This window comes from Echiichthys vipera, assembly GCF_963691815.1.
Source record: "Echiichthys vipera genome assembly, chromosome: 1".
Classification (NCBI taxonomy): Eukaryota; Metazoa; Chordata; class Actinopteri; order Perciformes; family Trachinidae; genus Echiichthys; species Echiichthys vipera.
Window position 1 is genome coordinate 31,926,572 of NC_139826.1, and position 24,087 is coordinate 31,950,658.

General features: G+C 40.6%; 1 protein-coding gene across 1 annotated transcript in view; it reads left to right on the forward strand.

Annotated features, from left to right (window-relative positions):
• Positions 1-963: 963 nt before the first annotated feature.
• Positions 964-24,087, forward strand: part of LOC310945682 (mothers against decapentaplegic homolog 3) — a 32,267-nt gene continuing 9,143 nt past the window's right edge. The window contains exons 1-4 of the mRNA XM_083911859.1: positions 964-1,565; positions 21,686-21,879; positions 22,210-22,344; positions 23,554-23,679. Coding sequence (XP_083767985.1) covers positions 1,363-1,565; positions 21,686-21,879; positions 22,210-22,344; positions 23,554-23,679 — 658 coding nt within the window. The 5' untranslated portion in view covers positions 964-1,362. The remainder of the gene's footprint in view (positions 1,566-21,685; positions 21,880-22,209; positions 22,345-23,553; positions 23,680-24,087) is intronic.

Genomic DNA, 24,087 nt, shown 5'->3' on the forward strand with positions numbered 1-24,087 from the left:
TAGGCGTCATGAGTTCGTATCTCTAACAAGCTGAGGCAAGTCGGTGGCTCAGCTTTTGCGTGAGTGGATGACTTTTTATCACCTTCCTTCTTACAGCAGCTCCTAAGTTATTCACCCATGTGGAGACAAACAACACAGTAGCAATTACTGTGAAAGTTGTGTTGGTGATGCTGAATTTCAAACCCCACAAGTCTTTGCGCAATAAACACACAGGAATGTATCCTTATGTAAAAGCAGTTACATGACTGTCTTTTTGGATACTTAGGAGTGTGTGGATTTCCAGAAATAAAATGGAAAACAAGAAAGTGGAAGAAGAAGAGTGTATTTTCCTTTTTAAAGAAACCGAAACTTTATTACCCTGGTCTGTGGAGGAAAATAAGGAGCTAAGAACATCATGGCCCTCTTTGGACTATAATTACGTTAGTTAGATAAACTGAAACAGATGGAGGATGTTATTTGGGGAGTTTTCAAGATTCGCAAACAATAAATAAAAATCTTTGTTTGTGGAAATGTAGTTTAGGCAGAGCCTCCTAGCCTACATACTTCTCAGATAGCACCACTACTATATCCAAATAATGGTCCACAAAAAAAGATCAACACCAGGAGAATAATGCAACTTAATTTCATCAGCTTTCAGTCACATGCAATTAACTGTCGGTGTTACATAACTAAATCAAGTGATCTGTGCATGTGTGATTGTGACAGGCTTTTTAGGCACATGCAGTGTTATCAGCAAGCAGCAGCAGTGAAAAGGCAGGGATTGGGCAATATCAGCGCAGCACATTTGGCCAGCTGCTCACACTGGCCTCTCACGGGTCTGCTGTGCAGTCTGAATCTTGAATGGACTCTCAGCAGCAGCAGCTTTCTGCATTTGCATTTGATGCAGACTTCTTGCAGACTTTAGTCGGTGACCGAGCACCGCGGATGACTCTGAACTCAACAAAAACTTTGCTGATAGGAGCTTTAGAGCAGAATTAACACATATTATGAATTCCTTTCATTTCGATGTTTGAACCTCGAGTTAAAGACGTAGTTTTAGTGTGACTCGTGTTGGATTTATTTATAAATAGCTCCGGTTTAAAAGAAGTGCAGGCGGGACTAGGTTTCGCGGCGGAGTAGCACTAAAATCCATACAGCGCAACAGACTAGCGGCGCACAGTTCACCGCTGAGCTCTCGAGCCAGACAGAGAGGACTAAAACCCTGAGGGTTTAACTCCGGGATGCATCTTTGTGGCGATTAATAAAAACAGCATTTTATCTTTTAGTCAACTGACGCGTGTATCTGCACTGTTTTGGACACGTTTGAAGAGCGGTTACCGCCGGGACTTCTTCTCGACACTTGAAAGGACTTTAAAACTCAAGATGTCAATTTTGCCTTTCACTCCCCCCATTGTCAAAAGACTTTTGGGCTGGAAGAAGGGAGAGCAGAACGGCCAGGAGGAGAAATGGTGTGAAAAAGCGGTGAAAAGTCTGGTGAAGAAGCTGAAGAAAACCGGGCAGCTGGACGAACTGGAGAAAGCCATCACCACCCAGAATATCAACACGAAATGCATCACCATACCGAGGTAAGAGGGGAGTTTTTGAGCGCTGCGTTTGACGGGTGGCCGTGAAGGCAGCATCCTAACGTTAGTCCGGACGTTTAATTTGTTACTTTGTTGCAGAAAACTCACGTTATCCCAGTCTTTGTAGCTAACTGTAGCATGCGCAACCTCAGAGTAAACATGCATGTACAGGCATCCTTACTTGACTGATAAGTTGACATTTCCACTTCCTGTCTCTCGTCAGTAGGCTATTTCAAACTACTGCTTTCCTGCACGTTAATTACAGTACCGTGGCGGCTAATGCAACGTAATAAGCTAACGGTGGTCTGTAGGGGAAAGCTAGCGAATCATTAGCTGTCATGCCATCATATGCACACTTTGCTCTAAGTGGACTGAAACATTTTTGTAGCATTTATTACAATTAAATACACATTTAACTCGTGCCATGAAGGGATGTATAACGTATGCACTGACTAGCCAGCAGCAGCAGCAGCCGCAGCAGCAGCGCACATGCAATGCAAAAGCACAAATGGAGTCCAAGTTATATAACTTGGCCTTAATCTGGGACGCTTTCTAGCGCTGTGGGTTTGTGCGTAGGCGAGTCTGTGCAGCTGCATGGGCTCTTGTGTCTCCTTTTCAATGCATCTATACATCTGTACATCCATTTGTCTTGTCACGCAATATTTTTAATTAAATAATCAACGCTTGCATTCAACATCAAATTACTGTTCTTACTTTTAGGCATTCAGTTCAGTTAATCAGCATTTTAAGCAGTCACTTATGTCCTCCCTTGATGAAAGGCTGTTGTAAATACTGGTGAGGTGCTGTTTCCAAACAAAGACCACGTCTACCTAAAGTCTGACCTTTACTTAGAAGTAATGTAAGGGTTTGTATATTTAAACACATGCATATATGAATTGCCTTAGAAGATGTAACATACACTCATTTGCCAGCCTTCTTTAGCACACCTAGATAACATTTTTCCACCCCATGGTACAGTATATCAGGGAGGGTACACCTTCAGGATTGGTCTATAAATCGAGTGGTTGCTCCACAGACAACTGCCAATTATTTTTTTTATGTTTGACTAATCATTTGAGTCATCATACAAGTGAATACCAAACCCCCACCTGTTCCAGCTTTTTCAAATGTGAGGTTTTGAGGATTTACTTCATGTGGTTCATGTGGTTTCAAGACATTTGAATACATCTGCTGGGACTGTGTATGGACTGTAAAAGGCATTTTAAAAAAAAAAAACATTTCTGTCATCCAAAGCAAACAATGAGTCATCTGGTAAACAATTAGCAGATGAATCAGTAATAAAACACATTGTAAGTTGCAGCCCTAAATGACAATTCAACAGCTCTACAAGTGACAGCCTCCAAAATGACAATACAATTAAATCAACACCTCTTTATAACAGTTTCAACAAAGACTGAAAATTATAACCTTCATGACAGTAGTACTCATTATGGGTTGTTGTCAAATTAGATTGCATTAGTTTCAGTCAGGTGCAACCTCATAACTGGCAGCAGAGTGGATCTTCACAGATATTTTTAGGTCTTTACTGTTTTTGCAAGTTGTAAGTAACAAAAAAAAAGTCCCAAACTTTTTGCTTGTGCACACAAAATCTCACTTGCTTGTGTGGGCAATTTAGATTTAATAGCATACTGTGTGTCAGATGAAAATTGAACCTCACGCAGGGCACTCCCACATTCTTTATTGCCACAAGTGTGCATATCACAGCTTGCACAGGCCTGGGCCAGCGTTCAGAGCTAAGCCTACCCGGAAAGTTAAATAATGTTTGTCATGATCCAGGTTTCATATTTCCCACCACTAATGCAGAGGGGAAGAGGCAGAGTGCATTAAGATGACCCCAGATCACAGCTAGCTGTCAGTGTGGGCTAACAGTGTCCCTGGAGAGCTGCTGTTTCTATTAATTCCCCTACGTTCTGGCTCAGTGACAGCAGCTGCCTGCGTGTTCAGGCCTGTCTATGAGGAGGTCAGCTCCTATCTCTCTGACACATGTTCTCCCTAATGAGGCTCATCGCTACCACTCTTGATGACGGTTCGCCGTGATGCTGAGTGCTGGAGGAACCAGAGTCAATAGCTGCATCCGGTGGTGGATTAGCAGATCAAGTATCTGTTGGGGGAATTTAAGGTAGGATTAGGAGTATCGAAAAGAAAGAAAACAGATGATTTACACATCACAGCTGATTCTGATATATTGTCTTAGAAGCCACAAGCAGATTTTGAAATCTCAAGTCTAATGTTTTCCACTTGTGTCCAACAAAGTTATGGAAAGGTTTTTGTCCAAAGCAGCTCCGCCCTGTCAGTTGTATTCATCAGATCTACCTAAGTGGTAAAAATTAGACGTTTAGGAGATTTGGGAAAGCCAGCTGTCAGATTTTAAAGGACTGTGAACGGGTGGATGACATTTTAAAACAACATGACAGTCTGGTTAGAAGATGTGGTATTACAAATTAGGGAGTTTGGTCGAGACGCAGTTATTTTCGGGTGTGGGTGGTTAACGTGGGTGCTGTGTGTGTGTGTGTGTATTTCCCAACATGTTTACACTGGAGATAAAGCCTGCATCCCATGAAAAAACATTAGTCACAGTCACTTTGATTTAAATTCCCATTTCAAGTCAAAAACGAAGGGCTTATATAGGATATCAGGCTTTGCCTATCACGTTGGCACGGCTACTTCTTTACTTGCCTTTCAGGTCTCTGTGGTTTTCACAATGAGCTGTTTTCACTTTTTTTCAAGAGCAGTAAGCAAAGTGAATGCTGGGGCTCCTGTCCAAGTTCGAGCCTTAGTCACTCAACAATGTGCAATTGTGGCATTGTGGTGTTGACCTACCCTCCCTCCCTCCTTTTCTCCCTCTTTCTCCTTTTAAAATCCTCTCTTCCTATGAGTTGTAAACTTGGGTTAGTCACAAACATTGGTGTGTAAAATGCGTCATGCCATGAAAGTCTACCAGTTTCCGATGGAAGAGGGGTGGATGTGAAGTGTGATAGTAGACTCAGTGCATTAATAAGCAGAAGCCATGACTGTTACAGTTATACATGTGTGTTGGTAAATATCTCAGGTGTTGGTACTGTAGCTGCACAGTAACTACATTTTCCAAAGCCCTCCAGTGGCCAGAAATTAAAAAGTAGAAGGAAAGTAGATAATAGTCACAAAGTCAGAGGTAGAGGGAGGACAAAATGATTAAAGAAATCTGACTTTGACACAGGATGCTGCTATTTGGTTCCTGTTTTCTACTGACAGTCGTTGTTAGTTTCTTTTTAGCGATGGCCGTGATTGTTCCCTAACCTGAGACGATTAAGGTCCTGTAACATGAAGGAAGTAGTTATTTTTAGCCAAACTACAATGTTTCCCTAACCCAAACCATGCCCATGACCTAACCAATAGTTTTTTGTCTGATCAGGACATGGTTTCAATTCAATTTGACCTTAGATTTATAGGTCACAATTCAATAACATTATTGTTTTGGTTTAGATGAAAATAAGAACTAGGAGAATTGTCTATACTGCTTTTGAGTTAATAATTGTAAGTGAAAGTTAATTTTGGTCAATTACCAATTTAAAATCAATGTAATGACACAATCCTGGACAATACAAACAACATACAGTATTTTGTTGTTTTATTGAGAGGAGTTGTTGACTACTCAAGCAGTCAAGCATTTAACAACTTCCTGTTTTTCTCAGTGTTGTTGCTTGCTTGTACTTACAGTATGGTGCAACAACAGCGTACTGCAAGTTTTTAAATGAGTTACCTCCTCAAGATACAATATAAGGTCTGTTCTGTTCTTTTAATTGATAGAATACACTTCTGACACAGGCCACACACACCCTGACACTGACTGTTGCTTTGGGTTATTGCAGACATGCAAAAATATTTCTTCACTAGAGAAACTGTAGGTTGTTAATCTTCTGATGTAATAAGGAACAGCAGCATTAACATTGACCCTCAATGTATCTACTGTAACAAGCAGCCAGACTACCAAAGCAGACTTAAAGCAGACCCCTTCGACACATCCACTCTTATAGTCACATTGACACATTATTTAACTCCTTGTTTGTATGTACAGTAAGACTGCAACCAACAACTATTGTCATTATTGATTCATTTTTCTATTTTATTACTCAATTAATCGTTAAGCCTATAAAATGCCTGAAAATAGTGGTAAATGCACATTACAAGTTCCCAGAGCCCCAGGTGACTCCTTTAAAACGTTTGTTTTGTTCAGCCAACAGTCGAAACCCAAAGATTTTCAGGTCAATGACATGAATCAAATCAAAACAGAAAATCATCAGATTTGAGAAGCTGGAAGCATGTTTGACAGTTTTGCTCAATGAATTACTTCAATAATGTTTTCTCAAAGTTGTTGTTGATACATTTCCTGGAGATCACCTAATCAGTAGTTTCTAGACTTATATTGTGCAAACTAACCCCGTTTCACCTCTCATTCAAGAGGCTTTATCAGTTTATGTACGCAACTGACCAGACATGAACTGATTGGAATTTCTCGTCTTGAGTGCTAAATGGAAATGGTCATACAGACTGGCTACCGATCAGTAACGGTCCTGTCATGTTTGAACAGAGACATCTTTTTAACAGCGAACTGTGTAAAGGACGCCAAACAGTTTTTAACAGAACGATAAACACATCAAAGTCACAAGTTTTACGTCCTATAGTGGTTTAAGAGTTAATTGGTTTACATGGGAGCTACTAGAGGTGCAATTGTGGAATACTGGTGGCACATTAAAAATAATGATTCAAGGTGTGTGTTGCATGTATGTGTGTGTTTTTGTTATGTCTTTTCACAGAGCCTAGGGGAGTGGATTCTTCACTCCTACCTTAACTTAGTCTGGATTTTGGCCAGTGTTGTGGAGTGCTTTCGTCTTGTCCACACACATCCCTCCTGGCAGCGAGACTACAGTCTGATTCACCCTGCTGCATGTCATGGCAGGAGGGAGGGAGTGAAGGAATCCCAATCACAGAAATAAACGATAGGATAAAGCAAGAAAAGCAGGGAAAATAATGAATGAGAGTGGCTGCATCCTTGAGAATAAGAGAGAGGAGACAGAGAGACAACATGACTTTTTCACATACAAAATTTGCCATTCACCTGTGCATGTAACTCCTTAACAGGATTCATTGAGGAACGTTTCAGACAATTTGATTTCAACGGCATTTCAAGTTTTCTTTTATTGATTTATTTATTGATTCAGAATCAGAAAACCTTTAATGTCCTGCAGACGGGGAAATTCTTTTGTCACAGCAGCAACAGAATATTACAAAATAAGGTAAAAAAAATTTGAAAAAAATAAGCAATAAAGCTAAATTTAAGGGAAGAAATAGAAATAGACATATATACATATTTACATGATATAGTGCAGAATACAGAGGGATGAAGGGGAGTTGGGCATTCCCAGTGTTGCCTCTGGTGCTGCAAGGGAGGGCCTGTCATCATAGTGGGGGAGTGTAATTTAATAAGGGAGGGTGACAGAAATGATAGACAGAAGAAGACAGGTTAAAAAGAGTGAAAGTGACAGAGATGAGAAAGTTGAGGGGATAAGAATGTGGAAGAGAAAGCTAAACCAGAAAGTCAAGAGTTTAGATGAGAGACGGAGACAGATTCTTTGGCAAGAGGCAGCGTGTTGGATACTCAGACTTATTAGAGGGAGACTGTGCTTTCTGTGATTGACATGCAAAAAAAGGAACTCGCTGATAGCTGAGATAGAGCACGTTTGTTTTCCAGCTAGACAGCAGTTCAGCATCAAAAGAAGTGTGTCTGTGAGTGTCTGCGTGTGTCTGGAGGACAGACTACAATAATAGACACAGACAGACACAGCAGCTACTCTGTCAAGAAGATATTGTTTTCACCTGCACTGCTTCATACCCTAATTGCTTTAACACTGCACATGCATACTGTACATACTAGGGCTGACCCAAATAGTCAACCATGCACTGGTCGACCAAAAAATCATTAGCCGACCAAAATTTCATTGGTCGATTGGTCTCAGGAAAAAAAAAACATTTGGAGCTGTGTCTTGTCAAAATTAAGTGAAAATATCTGTGACTGGCGGCTGGCCTGAAAGGCTGGAGGGTTTTTAATTTGAAAGGCCAGATACAGGAAATTCGTGACACTAACTCACTCTCAGTGTTTTTTTGTTTTTTTTAACACGGCAGTCAGGTCCCTGCAGGACATCATGGTTAGACAGTTAATAATGAATAGCCAATCATGTCGAGAAAGACGTCTAAAATATGAGATCACTTTGAAAAGAACAAGGATGACTTCAAGAAGGTCACATGCAAACTGCAAGAAAAACTTCGCCTATCACTCGTCCACGACGAACCTGACCTACCACCTTAAACATGTAAGTGACGTTTGCCTAGCTACCTGCCCATGGCGGCCCAGAGTTCGAGAGCAGAGATAAATACATTTTATTATTATCTGAAATAATTTGCCTGTGTCATTAACAAGCGCACTTAATAATAATAATAAAATAATGGTTATTCAGTCGCTGAGGCTATACTTGGGGGGGCGAGACTAATCACTCTAAATGACGACCACTGGTCGAACAAGAACATCCTACGCATATACACAACGCATAGCCTTTCTTACACATCCATTAAGATTATCAGAGGTCTGTGCATCTGAGTGTGTCTTTATCAGTGCATGATGTTTGTCTGAATTCTGTGTGTTAATGCTTGTGATTTTTATATTGCCGTTATGTCTTGTAAATCAGTTGTTGGTCATCACATTTGAAGCCTGCTGTTGTTTCTCACTGTGTTGGTCAAAGTTAGTACAATGATGGCGGAGGTGACATGGTGAAACGGCAAATTTGTTGTTGGTTTTTTTTGTCATTGATGAGCCAAAGACAGAGGGTGATGATGACAATGATACACTCACGCAGCAGGGGATTTTCAAGTTAAACCAAAGCTTGATGTGATAAAGCTGATGGTAAGCACTGTCATGACATAAAGGTGCATCGCTCTTAACATCAGTAAACATAGCCAACACACAACCTTATATATTTTATTCTGATTTTCAGAAAAAGACGTCCCATATTAATCCCAAAGGGGAAATTAAATTCATCACAGTCCCAATTACACACAATTACAAAGACACATGCAAACAGGTATGGAGAGGCGTCAGAGTAAGGGGTCTACCCAGGGACAGGCGCTTTGAGCAGTTGGGCGTTTGGCCCCTTGCTGAAGGGCACATTGGCAGTGCCTGGAGTTGAAATCGCACCTCTCCAGCTACCAGTCCAACCTCCGTACTTGGTCCGTATGGGACTTAAACCAAGTCAACACAGACTGAACTTGAATGTTTGAAAAGTGAATTGATCAGTTATCAAAAAAGTTTCTGATTACATTTTTGGTCAGTGGACCAATAAGTTAATGTTATAGCTCTAGATGATTTAGAAACAAGATTCACTTTCAAAGGTATCTTTTAAACAATTGAATATCTTTGAACTCCCACACCCACAAACGCACACCCCTCCTCTATCACTCATTCAGGTATCTTTCATGTCAAGTATTAACCTGAGTCATACGAGACAGCATTGTTCGACAGGGACGCGATACAAGACAGGTCACAGAGAGTTTATGTGTGTTGTCTGTCTGTGTGCGGTTGGCTGCTCTAATGATGGTAATACGTTTCCCCTGACAGTTGGGTTTAGGATTCCTGTCATTGTTTGATTTGCTTGATAGAAAGTGGATACTGCTGCATTAAGTGTGTGTTTGTTCTTAGACTACAGGCACTGTGTTTTGGTGTTTATCTTGTTGTATCCAAAGAGTTTTAAACACTGAAAAAAACTGAATGAGTCAAAGCTCAGTGGCTTGACCTGGCTGCTACTGCTGAGTAATAATTTCATTTAAATGTTTAGTGTTTCATGTAGTGATGATGTTATCATGATGTTGTGATATTATGACATTTTTACTTCTGATATTTCTGATGTTTAATTGAATAGCAGTTAAGTTTTATTTAAAAAGTCAGTAAGAAACAGTTTATGGACAGCTATTTGAAAGGCAATCTTGGAAGCCATCAACCATATTTCTCTGGTTCTGGTGAAGCCAGCGGATATATTGATAACAGACAGACAGACTTTCTCTGACCGTGCCAGTCTGCCGATCGCATTAGCTGAACAGACCAGGTCCAATGATAGCCGATGGGTTCCGAGATTGCATTTCTGTCAATGCTTTCGACTCTTTTACCTGCATTCAACCAAAGCATGCTCAAACGTGATTGGTTGATGCTACTCGGACTACAAAGAGGACTACAAACAGAAACCAGAACGCTTCTGATACCGAAGTCTTGTCCCGTTGTCAACAGACTCTGCACTCATTCATATGCAGATATCTGTTTATAGAGATTATTTAAATGTTTTAATTGAAATCACATTGAACTACATGAACTGTCATGTCGTTTAAAGTGATAAGTGATGAGTAATATGATAACGGCATTCAGGCCACTTACTAATATCAAAAAGATTTTATGTCTGTGTGTCTGTGTGTGTGTGTGTGTGTGTGTGTGTGTGTGTGTGTGTGTGTGTGTGTGTGTGTGTGTGTGTGTGTGTGTGTGTGTGTGTGTGTGTGTGTGTGTGTGTGTGTGTGTGTGTGTGTGTGTGTGTGTGTGTGTGTGTGTGTGTGTGTGTGTGTGTGTGTGTGTGTGTGTGTGTGTGTGTGTGTGTGTGTGTGTGTGTGTGTGTGTGTGTGTGTGTGTGTGTGTGTGTGTGTGTGTGTGTGTGTGTGTGTGTGGTTAGTCAGCACAGAGGAATGCTCTTTCTGCCTGCCGGGGCCTTTAGGAGGGCGTCGGCTGCTGTTTGGTTTTCAGTTTGCTCCACGGGTGGAGGGGGATAGAGAGACAGTTCTGCCTCGACTTGGCCTTCTCACTATCTGCGGGGGAGTGCACGTGCACAGCGCAGAAACACGCACACACAGACACATTCACCAGACAACAAGCCTGTCTTTGTGCTCTACTGGCCACTACTGCCACCACTGCTGCTGCTGAGGCGTGCTGGACCACAGCTGGATGTGTGTTTGAAAAAACTTGATGTGAAGGAGAAGAAGTTTAAAAGGAAATGGAGGGATTATTTTTAAGCCACAAGTAAAAGTGATGTTCTTATAATACAGAAAGAGAGCGATAAATGTCTGAAAATAATGGTAAAAGTTGTTAGCCAGTAGTAGACCGATAGGGCTAGGTATCAACTCCTGATTAGATTTTGTTGAACTTTAGCTTCTTTCTTTTTTATGATAAAACTGTTTTTCAATTTCTCAACTCAAAAACATTCAAATGACACCCAGTCCTTGTTATGGGTGTACTCTGTCTACCTCACTCCCTGTGCATGTTGGAATAGGCTCCAGGCAAATAGATGAGCAATTTAGAAAAATGAATGGATGACAAATTTCCTTTACTCTCTTGTATCCTTTACCTTGCCCTATCTAATTTAACCTTTAATGCCTGTCCATAGATAGTAATTTAGTAAGGATGGGACAAACTTATTTGTTTGCTGATGGTATGTTTTGTACGCACTATTTGTTTGTCATCAGTAGTGTACTTTTCTCTTAGTATTCATTATTCTTTGCATGAGATTGTTCTCATTTTAGTCAACAGTCAAACACTGAGGTAAACAGTGGGACTGACCACAGGGTTAACATTTGTTGACCAAAGTAACTGAACCAACAACCTTAAAAGAATGCTCCACAAGTAACAGGGATGGCTGGTTATCAAACATGGGGGGAAAAGTGCCAAAATTTAAGTTGATTTTTTCCTGTGCTGTTTATAAAATGATACTTAACGCTCAAACATACTACCAATGTTTTTTGTTTTTTTATTTGCGTTTGGAAAACTTCACTTTGTTGGATATTGTATCCGGATGGAGGATGGTATGTGTGCACTATTTGTTTAAAAAAAAACCAACAAACATTAATTCCACTAGACTAGTAGACCTTCCTACACTCTGCCCTGCTGTGGAGAAAAAAAAATATTGATGGCTTGCATCTGGAATATTTTCAGTCATTCATCATTTTGATGCAGAAACAGAGAGGCTGACTGCTCAGCTCATTGACTATTAGCAGTAAAACTAATGGTTTCCAGTCCTCTATCGTGTCCCCACTTTTTTGGCGTCCAGACTATGTTATTTGACGTCTAGCCTTGTCTGTCATCTGTCTGCTGGTTTCCTATTTCACATCCTTCACTGGTCCCTGCACACTCCAGCCCCATGATATCACCTATGGGTCAGACTTGGTTTTCTCTCACAATCTATTCTGGGTTCTCTTCCTTCACACCCCCCTCCTGCTTTTGTAAGAAAAAGAGAAGTCTGATGGCTTTTCCAGAGAGAGTGGGAGGTGTGTCTGTGGAATACGTTCCTCTGTGAGTTTCACCACTGCTGGAATTTACTCGCAAGCCAAGATTTGTGTCACTTTGAGCTTTCTTTGCTTAATTTGATCGATGCTGAATCACAATGAAAATGAAAATTACATATTTGTGTAAACCAAAAAATGTTAATAAGTCCATACGATTTTTGGAAAAATGTCCATGTGAAGAGACAGCTGAAGTCTGAGCTTTTACCATCAATCCCTCAGTATCAAAGAACAAGGACTTCTTTTGAGGACTGTTACGATTTTTATTATTGTTCAGTCTTTCATCTGTTTTCTTAATTAATCGATTGGTATGTTAAATTTCTTGTTTTTTCCAAAAAAACCTTTAAGATTAGGGCTGCAGCTAATCGAGTTATGGGATAAAAAAGAATTATGAATTTGCAAGAAAAAATATTAAGTCTGGGGTAGGCCTATTTGGTATGGTAACCTAACAGTTGTGGGTGTTTGTGTGTGTGTGTGTGTGTGTGTGTGTGTTTGTTTGAGTGTGCACATGTGCTTGAGGGGGTTAGAGAGAGAGAGAGAGAGAGAGAGAGAGAGATGAGATTTGTGTGTGTGTTGAAGTAATACCCTCGCAATTTACAATGAATGAGTTTACTATTCAAACAATAAACAATTCAAAGTAGTGCATACAATTCTACGTGACACACGTGTTTACTCAGGTTTCAAAGACAAATAGATTTATTTAGAAAATGAATTAGAGATAGATATTATCAGGAAGAGCGAGTCACTCTCTTCCTGTTTACTGTAACAACAAGCAACGTACAAAACACGACTGTTACAACACCACAGTCTGGGATGTGTTGATCGACCTGCAAAGTGAGGGCATAGAGCAGGGGTATTCAACTCAAACACAGAGAGGTCCAGTCAGAGAAAATGTATTCAAGTAAAGGTCCGGAACATCATGCCTAATTTGCGTTAGTGTGTTATATGTTGAAGAAGTCGTATCAGCGTCTGCATGTAAATAACAGATAAATAAACATATTATAAAACATTAACATTTTGACAAAATTTGTCACTTCGTATTGAAGATTTTTAGAATCTATAAGAAATAGAAAAAAACAACCGAACCGAACCTAAATACCGCAACCCGAAAAGTCGTAAGTGTGAGTTAAAACAATGATGACTGAGCAACGATGTTCTGCACTCACACTGGTCAAACGAACTTTAGACTTTAGCCGTGAAATGTGCTTGGGCACGGTACGGATGGACAGTGTGAGTGCGCCCTAAAAGGGGCTGCGTTGGTGGCGGGCATGTTGTTTCAGATAAAGATTGGATGATTAAACGATACAGGAAGGCTGTTTTAAACAGATCCACAAGTTTTAAATAAACTTTATTAACACACTCACCTCTCTAATTCCAGTCCTTCCCCAATATGTTAACCTCTCTGTTTGCACATAGAAAAAAAGAAGGACGGACCATGCAAGGACATTTAAAACAATGGCGGCGAAAGGTTCACGTTGGTGTGATGCGGAGTTGGAGTGTTTACTTCAGTTATGGTCAGATGAAAATATTCAAAAACAGTTGGACAATCCATTATGTGGCCAAAAGACTGTGCGCTTCTGTAAACAAAGTGACGCATCGCAATGACGTCAATCAATGCGTGTGACGTGTTATGGCGTGATGACGTATAGGCAGGCAAGATGCATTTGCGCCGAGGCCCAGGCAGTGTGAGTACAAACGGGCCTGGGCTGCGGGTGGAGGGGGGGGGGCAAGTACCCTAAAGCATGAGGCACGGTAGGGATGGACAGTGTGAGTGGCCCTTAATGCATGTCTGTTTTTGGCCTGAACACAAGTCAACTCAGTCCAACTCAGTGATTAAACACAAGTCAGTGACGGAGCTAAAGGGTCAGTTCACATCTGGCTTGACTGTCCTCCTCCTAATCAGAGCTGAATACAGATGCAGCAGAGGTTTGCTGAATAGGTGTTTCCAGTAGTGACTTAAATTCAATGGTATTGTTGTTTAAATAACAAGTTAACCACCCATCTCCAAACAACTCAAGTGGGAGAGAAAGACTGCTTGCAGAGACTATTTTAATGATTATGTAATGTGATTAATTCTATGGGTGCAGATCCTAGGAATGGTGTCACAAGTGATTAACCTGTGACAACAGTCGTACAAGCACAGGTCCAACGTGGGTTAAAAATACAATAGTTAATGTTTGATGCAAGGGGATAGCTGCCAAATAATCAGATGAAGAATGTTTTAGGGGAAATTAATTCACCAACAAGCCGTATGTCAGGTTTTAAATCCCAAACTTTATGGCCACCAGAATTAGTGAATGATTTGTGTCTTCACATGTTGTTATTGGAAAACAGCAGCCCACTGCTGAATGTCACTGGACTGCAGCCCTGTTGGCCATGACTCGAAAGACTGGCCACAGACTTTATGAAAGACACAAAGGCCATTTCAGCCCAACACCCCCCACACGCTCATCCCGCACTCAGTACTGGAACGGAGGCAGGGCGGTCAGGATAGTGGGACAGACGGAGGAGATGGAAGGGGGGTTTTAGGGGCCCGGTCACAGACACTCTGAGCTGCCCTGAGCTGTTGAGACAGACTGCCGGCCCTATTGTCCAGCAGCACCCTCCTTTCTTTATCCATCATCCACTTTGTCCTCACCACCCCCCACTCCCCCCAATTTCTCTAGGACAGATTGTGGACTTGAGGTCCTAATGTTTACATGCACTCGCAGGCACTTTAAAAGTCCGCAATAATTTCTTTACATTTTTGGATTGCATGAGACTTTAGTAGCCTAATGTCTAACACATGAAGACAACAAAAATAAAGTAGACTCAGTGTTTGCTGGCATCTTTTTAGTGAGCTTAGACTTTCGTTTGAGTTCAAAGCTTGCCAGAGAGTTGTAAAAAGCCTGTGTCAAAAGGTCTGAGCCCACAGGGAGAGAGAGAAAGAGAGTGTGTGTGCATGTTTTGTGTCTCTGTGTGTGTTTGTTCAGCACTGCTCGGACCATGGCCAGCCTGAAAACACACAGTGTATATGTTTGTGTCTCTGAGCGTAACTGGGCATGCCTCAGAGTGTTTGTTTTGCCCCCCTTCCAACCCAGCTCAGCTCAGTGAAGCTCAATCCGCTCTGTCTGAGTCTGTTTTATGAGTCAACATGCACACACGCACACACACACACACACACACACACGAGTGAAATTTGTGTATCTCGTCCTCTTCACAATCAATTATAACTGCGTATCCTCCGTATTTTAAATTCAAACAGTCCCTTTACACAGATGATTACTAAATGTTTGAGTCCCAGGGAAGTACAGTCATTTTATTTCACTCGCTCATACCTTTGCTTCTATTTGTGTGTGTGTGTGTGTGTGTGTGTGTGTGTGTGTGTGTGTGTGTGTGTGTGTGTGTGTGTGTGTGTGTGTGTGTGTGTGTGTGTGTGTGTGTGTGTGTGTGTGTGTGTGTGTGTGTGTGTGTGTGTGTGTGTGTGTGTGTGTGTGTGTGTGTGTGTGTGTGTGTGTGTGTGTGTGTGTGTGTGTGTGTGTGTGTGTGTGTGTGTGTGTGTGTGTGTGTGTGTGTGTGTATACGCACAGATTGCACTCCCTACCATTCACTCAAACGGAGCTGGTTGGGCGTAAAGGTCAGGTTCAGCCTCAGCTTCGGGTCATGAAACACAATGATGTTGACACAATTTCCCCTGTGGAAAAAAAATCTATACCAATTTGTCCCTTTCCTTTTAGACATCAATTTTACTCTGACTGTCTCTTGACAGAGAAATGTTGGTGCTTTGGCTCCTGTTCTCTATCTGAAAGGGAATCAAGATGACCTAAAGATTAACAAGCCTTTCATGTTGTCTCTACAGAAGGAGATAGAAATGAAAGCAGGTCAGGAAAGTGGAGAGAAGTTTGGTTATTTTTTATTCATTCAATCGTTTCACCCCTGCAGTAAACATTCAAAATAAAATGCCTCTTTGTTTTAACTAGTACTGAAAAGATTTGTCAATTAATCAATTAACATTAACATTTTAAAAAACATTTTCTGACAGACCAAACGATTCTTATATAGCCTGTTAGTTGCAGACCTACAGTAGGTAGTATTGCTTCCTATTTTATTTCACATAGTAGAACTGTGCAAATTTAAGTATAAAAACTGTAACTGAAATCGTATTCAACTGTATGTTAATATAGGTTTTGTGAGATGTAAAATACTGAAACAGTGTGTAGTTAGTTTTTTGTTGTTGATCTACACAAAATAGGTAAAATATATTTAAAATGCTTGGTCAGTTTTATATTACCTTTAATATAAACTGGACACTTTTAGGTTTTAGACTCTTGAAAATAATCTGCGGATTGATCGATAATTAAAATAATCATTAGTAGCGGCCCTTAACACCATACTACTGCATAAACTATGAACACACTTATCTGGAAACCCATGCTTGAGCCGACCTTCTCTAACCTCAAATTACACACTATTCATTTTAAAGTACTGTTTGCTTTTTTGAAAGACAAAAAAGTTTGAGGCACACAGAAAAACAGTTTTACACAAAGCCAATATTGCAAAAATATAAATCAAAATAACGCTATTCTTTGGTCATCGGTCTCCATCTAATTAGTCAGCCCTGTCTGACTACTTAACACAGCTACAGCAAGAAAAATGTGCCATTACTTTTCTGCTCCAATCTAATTTTTCAGCGCGAGTTAGGACTTTGTAAACATAAATCAGTCTGTTCTGACCAGTTTCTGGCGCTAAAGGTTGAAAACTGCTGACCTGGATTCTTGGAAGCCTTCAGACCTCACCCATGTCCACCCAGCTGGGAATCTGGGGTCATAGTTCTCCCCCCTGCTGCATAACTGAAGCACCCTGAGCTCCAAATCATTTCAAGTGTTTTGCAGTATCTGTTTAGACAGTGCTGCTGGCTCATCCTCTAAACAACAGGCTGAGGCTTGATGGTGGCGCAGGAGTGGTTTTTGCAGTGTTCTTCTCATCCCATTAAAGTCTCATTTACCGTGTGTATTCATAAATTTCTTCAATAAAGTGAGTCATTCAGATTGTGTAGTGTGTAGTGTGTGTTTAGACCTGTCTACGTGTTTCATGTGCTCTGAATGTTGCTGTATGCATTTCCTGCCTTTTTTTCTGTAAATTAAAACTTTTATTAAATAGAACTACTACAAAAGAAAGTGTAATATAATAATATTACCAGTAGTGCTATGAATCAAGGTTTTTTATGAATCGTTCCCTATTCTGTTAGTATCGCCTGTATCCAACATGCATGTGTGTGAGTGTGTGGGCAACGAACCACAGTTGGTTGTAAACAATTCACAATAGAGCTTCAAAAATTAGGCAATAGTTGCTTTTGTTGTTTTAAACCAGCAGCGGCAGCAATGCTGGTATTGTTTTCAACTTGTGGATCTGTGTTTGTCATCAAAATGTTTTCCATGAGACACCTCCTGTAGCCGGAACTGCTAAAGAGGTGGTTTTGTGTATTCTTCTGTCTGCGGCCCGATTTTGTCATCGTGATCGAGTCCCAACTGTGTAAGATTCTTAAGTCACAAAACGTGTGTAGTTTAGATCAAAATGAAGGTCGAGGACGAAGATGGGTATGGTTCAAGTAAGGGAGCCAGATGTAGAGGAGTAGGGAGTAAAGAAGGGGTTCAGTTTGGTGTCACGGCTGGTGTTTGTAGTTCAAGCGTAAATTTGGTTTGGTTTGCTTTTCCTTGTCTTCCATAATTGTAAAAAATGTTTTAAGGGTTTTGGACTGTTGGTTAGACAGAACACGGCAGTCCACTGTGTGGACCATGAATGGAGCGTGGACTGGTGGCTGGAGAGGCGCCAGTTCATCTCCTGGCCACTGTCGAGGTGCTGTTGAGCAAGGCACCGAACCCCCAACTGCTCGGGCCGCCGGTCACTGGCAGCCCCCTCGCTCTAACGTCTCTCCATTAGTTGCATGTGTATAGGTCCTGTCTGTGCATGTGTGTGTATTTCGGGCCTGTGTGTGTGTAAAATAAAAAAAATAGAGTGAAAATTGAATTTCCCCATTGCGGGACGAATAAAGGAATTCTTCTTCTTCTTCTTCTTCCTCTTCTTCTTCTTCTTCTTCTTCACTGGATTAAATTCTGATGGAAATTTACCCCCAATGCCAGTTTCATGAACGGCTACTAAAAACAATCATTGTGCTAATTTTAAAAATAGGCTTTTCTGAATGTCTTATCAGGAAGAAAATACACTGTTCAGATATACTCATTGCGTTTTGGTAAGACAAACTGAACGTAAACATACATTTTGTTTGTTAACAAGAAAACACTGCAGGTGATCTTTAAGCCTTTTAAAACCTCACCGAAAAAATACCCTGCGTCACGTCATTTCATGTGTCAAGGTTTCTGTCAGAAATCAAACGCGCTTAAATGTGACGACGTCTGACGCTCCCTCGGAAGGCTGGAAATTTGAATCGTAAACCTCTGCACTAGATAATATGTGTTGATGATCTACATTGATTTGTTTCACTGAGCAGTGCAGAGTCCAAATAGATATCAACCTCTCCCCAAGTTTCTTCTTTTTTTTCTATACGCCTTAAGTTTTGGGATACTTTTTCCTAGTCTACTTATGAGATAATTTTTGCTGGTTTGGGAACTGTTGCTTTTTCACACTCTTTTTATACGACATGAAAATAAATGCACTTGTCTTTACAAAGAGAGGGACAGTCAGCACTGAAGGACACCAAATAAAGCCGGTAATGCCACTGCAGTTTGTGCATGTCTGTCTCAGCCCACGCAGAGTCTAGCCACCAAACACCCACTCAGCAACAGGGACCGAACACTCATACCACTGACATCAGATCAGCCCTGTCTCTAACACAGCTACAGCAAGAAAAAAGTGCTATTACATTTCTGCTCCAAGGAATACCTTACACCTCAGTAACCTGGAATTAAATATCTCAGTGGATTCTGTCAGAGCTTTACGTTGTTTTGTTTGTTATACACTTTGTGCTGTAATTAAGTAAATATCTTGTTTCTTCCAGTCAGTGACTGCCTGCATGTGACCACTTATTCCTCCTCCCAAACGTACTTTTCAAGGGTTTCCATGTGTTGTTCCAGGATTTTGGACAATTTCCCACTATTTGCTATTAAAGCTGCTTCTTGTATTCTTGTCTTTAAGTCTTTATGCTTCTTTTATTTTGCAAATTAAGTCAGTAAGTTTAATACCCATTAGCTTTAATGGAGGTCTGACAACATCTTAAAGTGACTTGAGGCAACTTAACGGAGCTATTAAAAAGCCTGATTAGCTGATCAGTCACAAACTTTATTATGAAATGGGGTAAAGGGAAACAGCACCAATAAATCATGACAGTATATACCAAACACTTGAAAACTGCAACAGAAAAGAGGAACAGTGATCACAAGTAGACCCTCACTGACATTAACTGAAAGACATTTAATAAAATGTTACAAGCTACAAAATAACTTTAAATGCTGCACGTGTCACATTGTAACAAACTTGTAACATTATTAGCTTAACAAAGATAGCTTTTATTGCAGGCTGTTGTACTTGATTGAATAATAACCTGAGGTGTTCCTGTTTATATACTTTGTATCCAGTTTGTAATTGTGGAGCCAAATCTCCTCGATTGTTGAATTTTTTCTTTCAACACTAAGATCAGAAACAGAGGGTTGAGCACTGTTGTTTGTCCTTGATTTAAAAGTCTGGGAGGTCTTTGATCAGACGCTGTTATCATGAGACATCCCTAGCCACATTGTTATGGTCTTAGGCATAATTGGATTTCATTATTACTTTTTGTTAGTATTTTTATGTTGCTCACTTCCTCTTTTAATGTGTCAGCTGTGATAACCTGCAGGATGTTGCTATGGCTCGCTCTGAAAAACTACTTTTTACTTGGGTTGAGCTTTAATAGAGAGAGAGAGTACAATACACCCTTAAAAGTCGTAGTTTTATATTGTGAAATCTATGAAAAAAAACTGCTGTTTAAAAAGAAAAGATTACTTTTATGTGGCAGTGATAGCATTTCATGACTGAGGACAGCCCTGTTGTCAACTTTCACTTCTCCAGTGGTGGCTACGGGACAACCCGTGTAAGTGTTAAACCCCAAGAGATGGCTGCTTTTTCACAAACTATAAAAAACAGCTTTTCAATCATTAGATGTCTATAACACAGCTCCGCCTTAACCTTACTGCTTTACTGGACTTTTTTCTTTTTGAACACGCAATCTTATCATGTCAGGTTTGTGGTTTAGGACAGTTCTTTTGAAGTAGATAGACTTATTCTTACAAGATGTGGTCCCTAATTAGGCTTTTGAATGCAAATATGTGGTGTGGGTGTTTACACAGCAGCTCTCGCTTTCAGGCTTCAAGGATTTGTTTTTCAGCTTTCCTCCTCTGATAGTTTGTCTCTTCTACCGTATGCTCCTTTATGCTTGTGTGCACATAATGTACTCAGACACCATTTACAAACTCAAGACACCCTCCCCCCAACACACACAAGCACACACACGCACACGCACACTCACACTCACACACGCACACACACACACACACACACACACACACACACACACACACACACACACACACACACACACACGCACACTCACACACACACACAGAGTGAATGAGAGCGTTTGCTATGAAAAATTAAAACACCAGTCTCTTCCTGCTGGATACAGTGGCTGACCTAGATGGGGCACTGCTGAGTTTTCAGTAGATGAACCGTACGCTGCCTTGTTTTTATTTGGGGACTGACATTCTGAAGGGCTTTAGCTTACACCTTTGACCCTTGCTCTGTATTTGTGTGTGGGTGAGACAGAGATAGAAGGGGCATATGTGGTTGTTGCTGCTTGCATAAGATGATGACTGTGTTTTTGGGTCACTGTGCTCAGAGATTACAGAGTACATTCACATTATGACAATGTGCAGCATCAAACTACAGCTCATTACAGCCTAAATAATTTTCCTGCCAACAGTATTGTATACCAGATGAGTGCAGACGTTATAGAACACAATGAAATTCCTGTTATATATACTAAAATCTCATTGCCGGTTGTTTATTATTAGACATCACCTCATAACCAACTCACACACAGCTGGGACCCTCGTCAGTAGGAGGCAGCCACAGAGCCCAGACAAAAACAATAGGAAACACCACACACCTGGTGGTTGATATGATTTGAGGACAGATGTGAAAGAAAAAAATGTATTCTCACAAATTGTCAATGTGTGAGAATACACTTTTTAATGTTATTATTATTATTATTATTATTATTATTGTTATCATACTTTGTTATGTATCAGTTTCCATTTCAAACAATACATGGTTATACTAAAGCCAGAGAAACATTTAAAATGGGACAACCAATATTTGTCAAAGTTCCTAGAATAAAAAAAATAAGAGAAAAATGTATTGTGTTTTGGACAAAGCAAAATAAGTTATTTTTACTTTAAAAGGTTCACAAAGGGCTTAGGGAAGGCAGATCAGACATTAACCCGTCCAAGTCTTGTATTCTAACTAGTAAATTCGTCTGAACTTTGATGGGGAAAACAGTAAATTAGTATTATTCCACATAATATCAAGTCAGTATTTCAAGTGAAAACTCTCAAGTAATTACATTGTCAACATTTACGCATATGAGGCCAAGACATTATCAAGATACCAAACAAGAAAACATTGTTTTAATTTTGTATTAAAAATGCTTAAAAACACACAAAACAGTATTTCAAAAGAAGGTGTTGCAGGTTGCTGACAAACCTCTCTGCTTCTTTCTCTCCTCCTACCTGCAGGTCTCTCGATGGCCGTCTGCAGGTCTCTCACAGAAAAGGTTTGCCCCACGTCATCTACTGCCGCCTGTGGCGCTGGCCTGACCTGCAGTCCCACCATGAGCTGCGGGCGGTGGAGCTATGCGAGTATGCCTTCCACACGAAAAAGGATGAAGTGTGTGTCAACCCGTACCACTACCAGAGAGTAGAGACACCAGGTACGAGCGATGAGAGAGTGTTTCTGAGAGAGCTCTTAATATAAGTGTTTCCCAAGGATATACTGTAAAGGATGGAGCGTGGCAGATTTATTGCACTTTGCTGTTTATTGCTTTCTATGTGTCTTTTTTACAAGACACTTTTCTAGATCTGTATTTATCTAGAAGTCTTCCTTTTCTTTCTTTTTCTGTGATTATTTTGCACAAAACAGTTTCCTAATCATTGTTTTATTTATTATACTTTTAATTGTGTTACATTACCCATACATGAAACAAATCGCTATTGCTGCTGTATGTTCTAAAGAACTACCTGTCTTTATGTCCAATATACAGTACTCCCACCAGTGCTGGTGCCCAGACACACAGAAATCCCCAGTGAGTTCCCTCCTCTGGATGACTACAGCCATTCAATCCCAGAAAACACCAACTTCCCTGCTGGCATTGAGCCTCAGAGCAACTACATACCAGGTACCAGCATGCTTCCTAACACAACTTACTCTAGATACTCCTTTTACTCCAAGACTCGCATGAGAATCTTTTACACCATGTCCGATTATCCACAGTGTCAAGCTGTTGACATTACATATGGGCGTGGATAATTCAGTGCATCACTTTATTGTCTTTTCTGTCATTTTATCAAGCTCTCTTCTAAGACGAAATTAAATATTGTGGATCCATAGTTGTTGAGATGTTTGGGCTCCTTGTTTTTGGGTTACCCACATACGGGCTCCTATTGTTTAACCTGCTCTTTTGTTCATAAGTTGAGCACTGCCAAGCCTCTGTTGAGGCTGACTTGGTGCAGAGCACACCTTTCACACAGTGATACGTGTTTGCAGTCAGTCTGAACAGTCAAAAACTGTTATCCGACATGGCTTTGAACGTGCTCCTCCAATAATTTTTTTTTGCTGAAAATGTCACTATATCCCAACAGCACAATGAGACGGACGATCTGTGAATTAGTAATAAAGCTCTACCTCAAAGGCGTCCGATAGATTTTACCGTGCCCGACCAACAGAGCCGAGGAGTCTCTGACGCAGTGTCAATAACTGCTCTGAACGCCGATCAAACTGTGGAACTAAGCAGCTCAAATATTTATCAAGTCTGTTATTGTATTGCATATTTCGTGCATAAAGTGTTTTCAGAAACATATTTTAATTTAATTTACCGTTTAGCTTTAAAATGAGGAAATTTGCGACCAAGCCAGCTGACCACCTAGAGAACTAAACCGTTTCTGAAAACCCCTAATGTGAGAAATATATAATACAGTTACAGAACCTCGACTCATATTTGATCTGCTTGGTTTCACAGTTGGTCACGGTGGGATCTAGCAGATGCCATTAGGAGCAGACAGCAACAAAAGTTGAAGGAAGAGATACATGACTGTTTCACAGATTGCCTGTCTCATTTTGCAGTTACGGAAAATATGAAAAAAAACAACATATTTTTCAGAGAAAGTTTCCAACTTCAGCTTTAAACACAGATGGGAGCTGCTGTATTTGATATTAACTGTATGTAATGTAATCATCTGTAGATTGCCAGTGTTGCCTATTTCCTTCTTGTCTGCCTGTGGTGTGTTTCTATCAACCAGCTACTATGCGTGTACAGCAGAGACTTCCACCTGATCTATTTAAATGTGATGAGTTGTTGTCTGTGTCTTTGTATTTTTGCGTGTCTCAGAAACGCCACCACCAGGTTACCTCAGTGAGGATGGAGAGACCAGCGACCACCAGATGACCCACAGCATGGACACAAGCTCCCCGAACCTGTCACCTAACCCTGTTTCACCCACACACAGCAACTTAGGTAAGTACTGTGTTTGTGTGTGTACGTAAGTGTGTGTTTGTGTACTTTTCTGTCCGTCTGCCTTCTCTCACAGACAAATGTTTCTATAGTGTATCTCCCCAGTGGGAATTCTCTGTTTGATTTAACTCCATTTTTGTAAGAGGAAACCAGAAGATGAAAGGAGCCTTTGTCTTCTCTGTTGAACAGACCAAGACACCAGTCAGCCCAAACTAACTTCAGTGACAATATCCTACGTTTATTCTATCAGGATGGAAAAACGCCAGGGGGTTCGGCTGGAAAGACTCTGGTGAAATAACAAAATCACACCAGTTTCATTTGGCAGCGTCGTCCAGCTCTGTTCTGGACTTCAAAGCCAAGGACAAAATGTTGAGGTTGTTAGTGATTGACCATGTTGAGGGGAAAAATAGC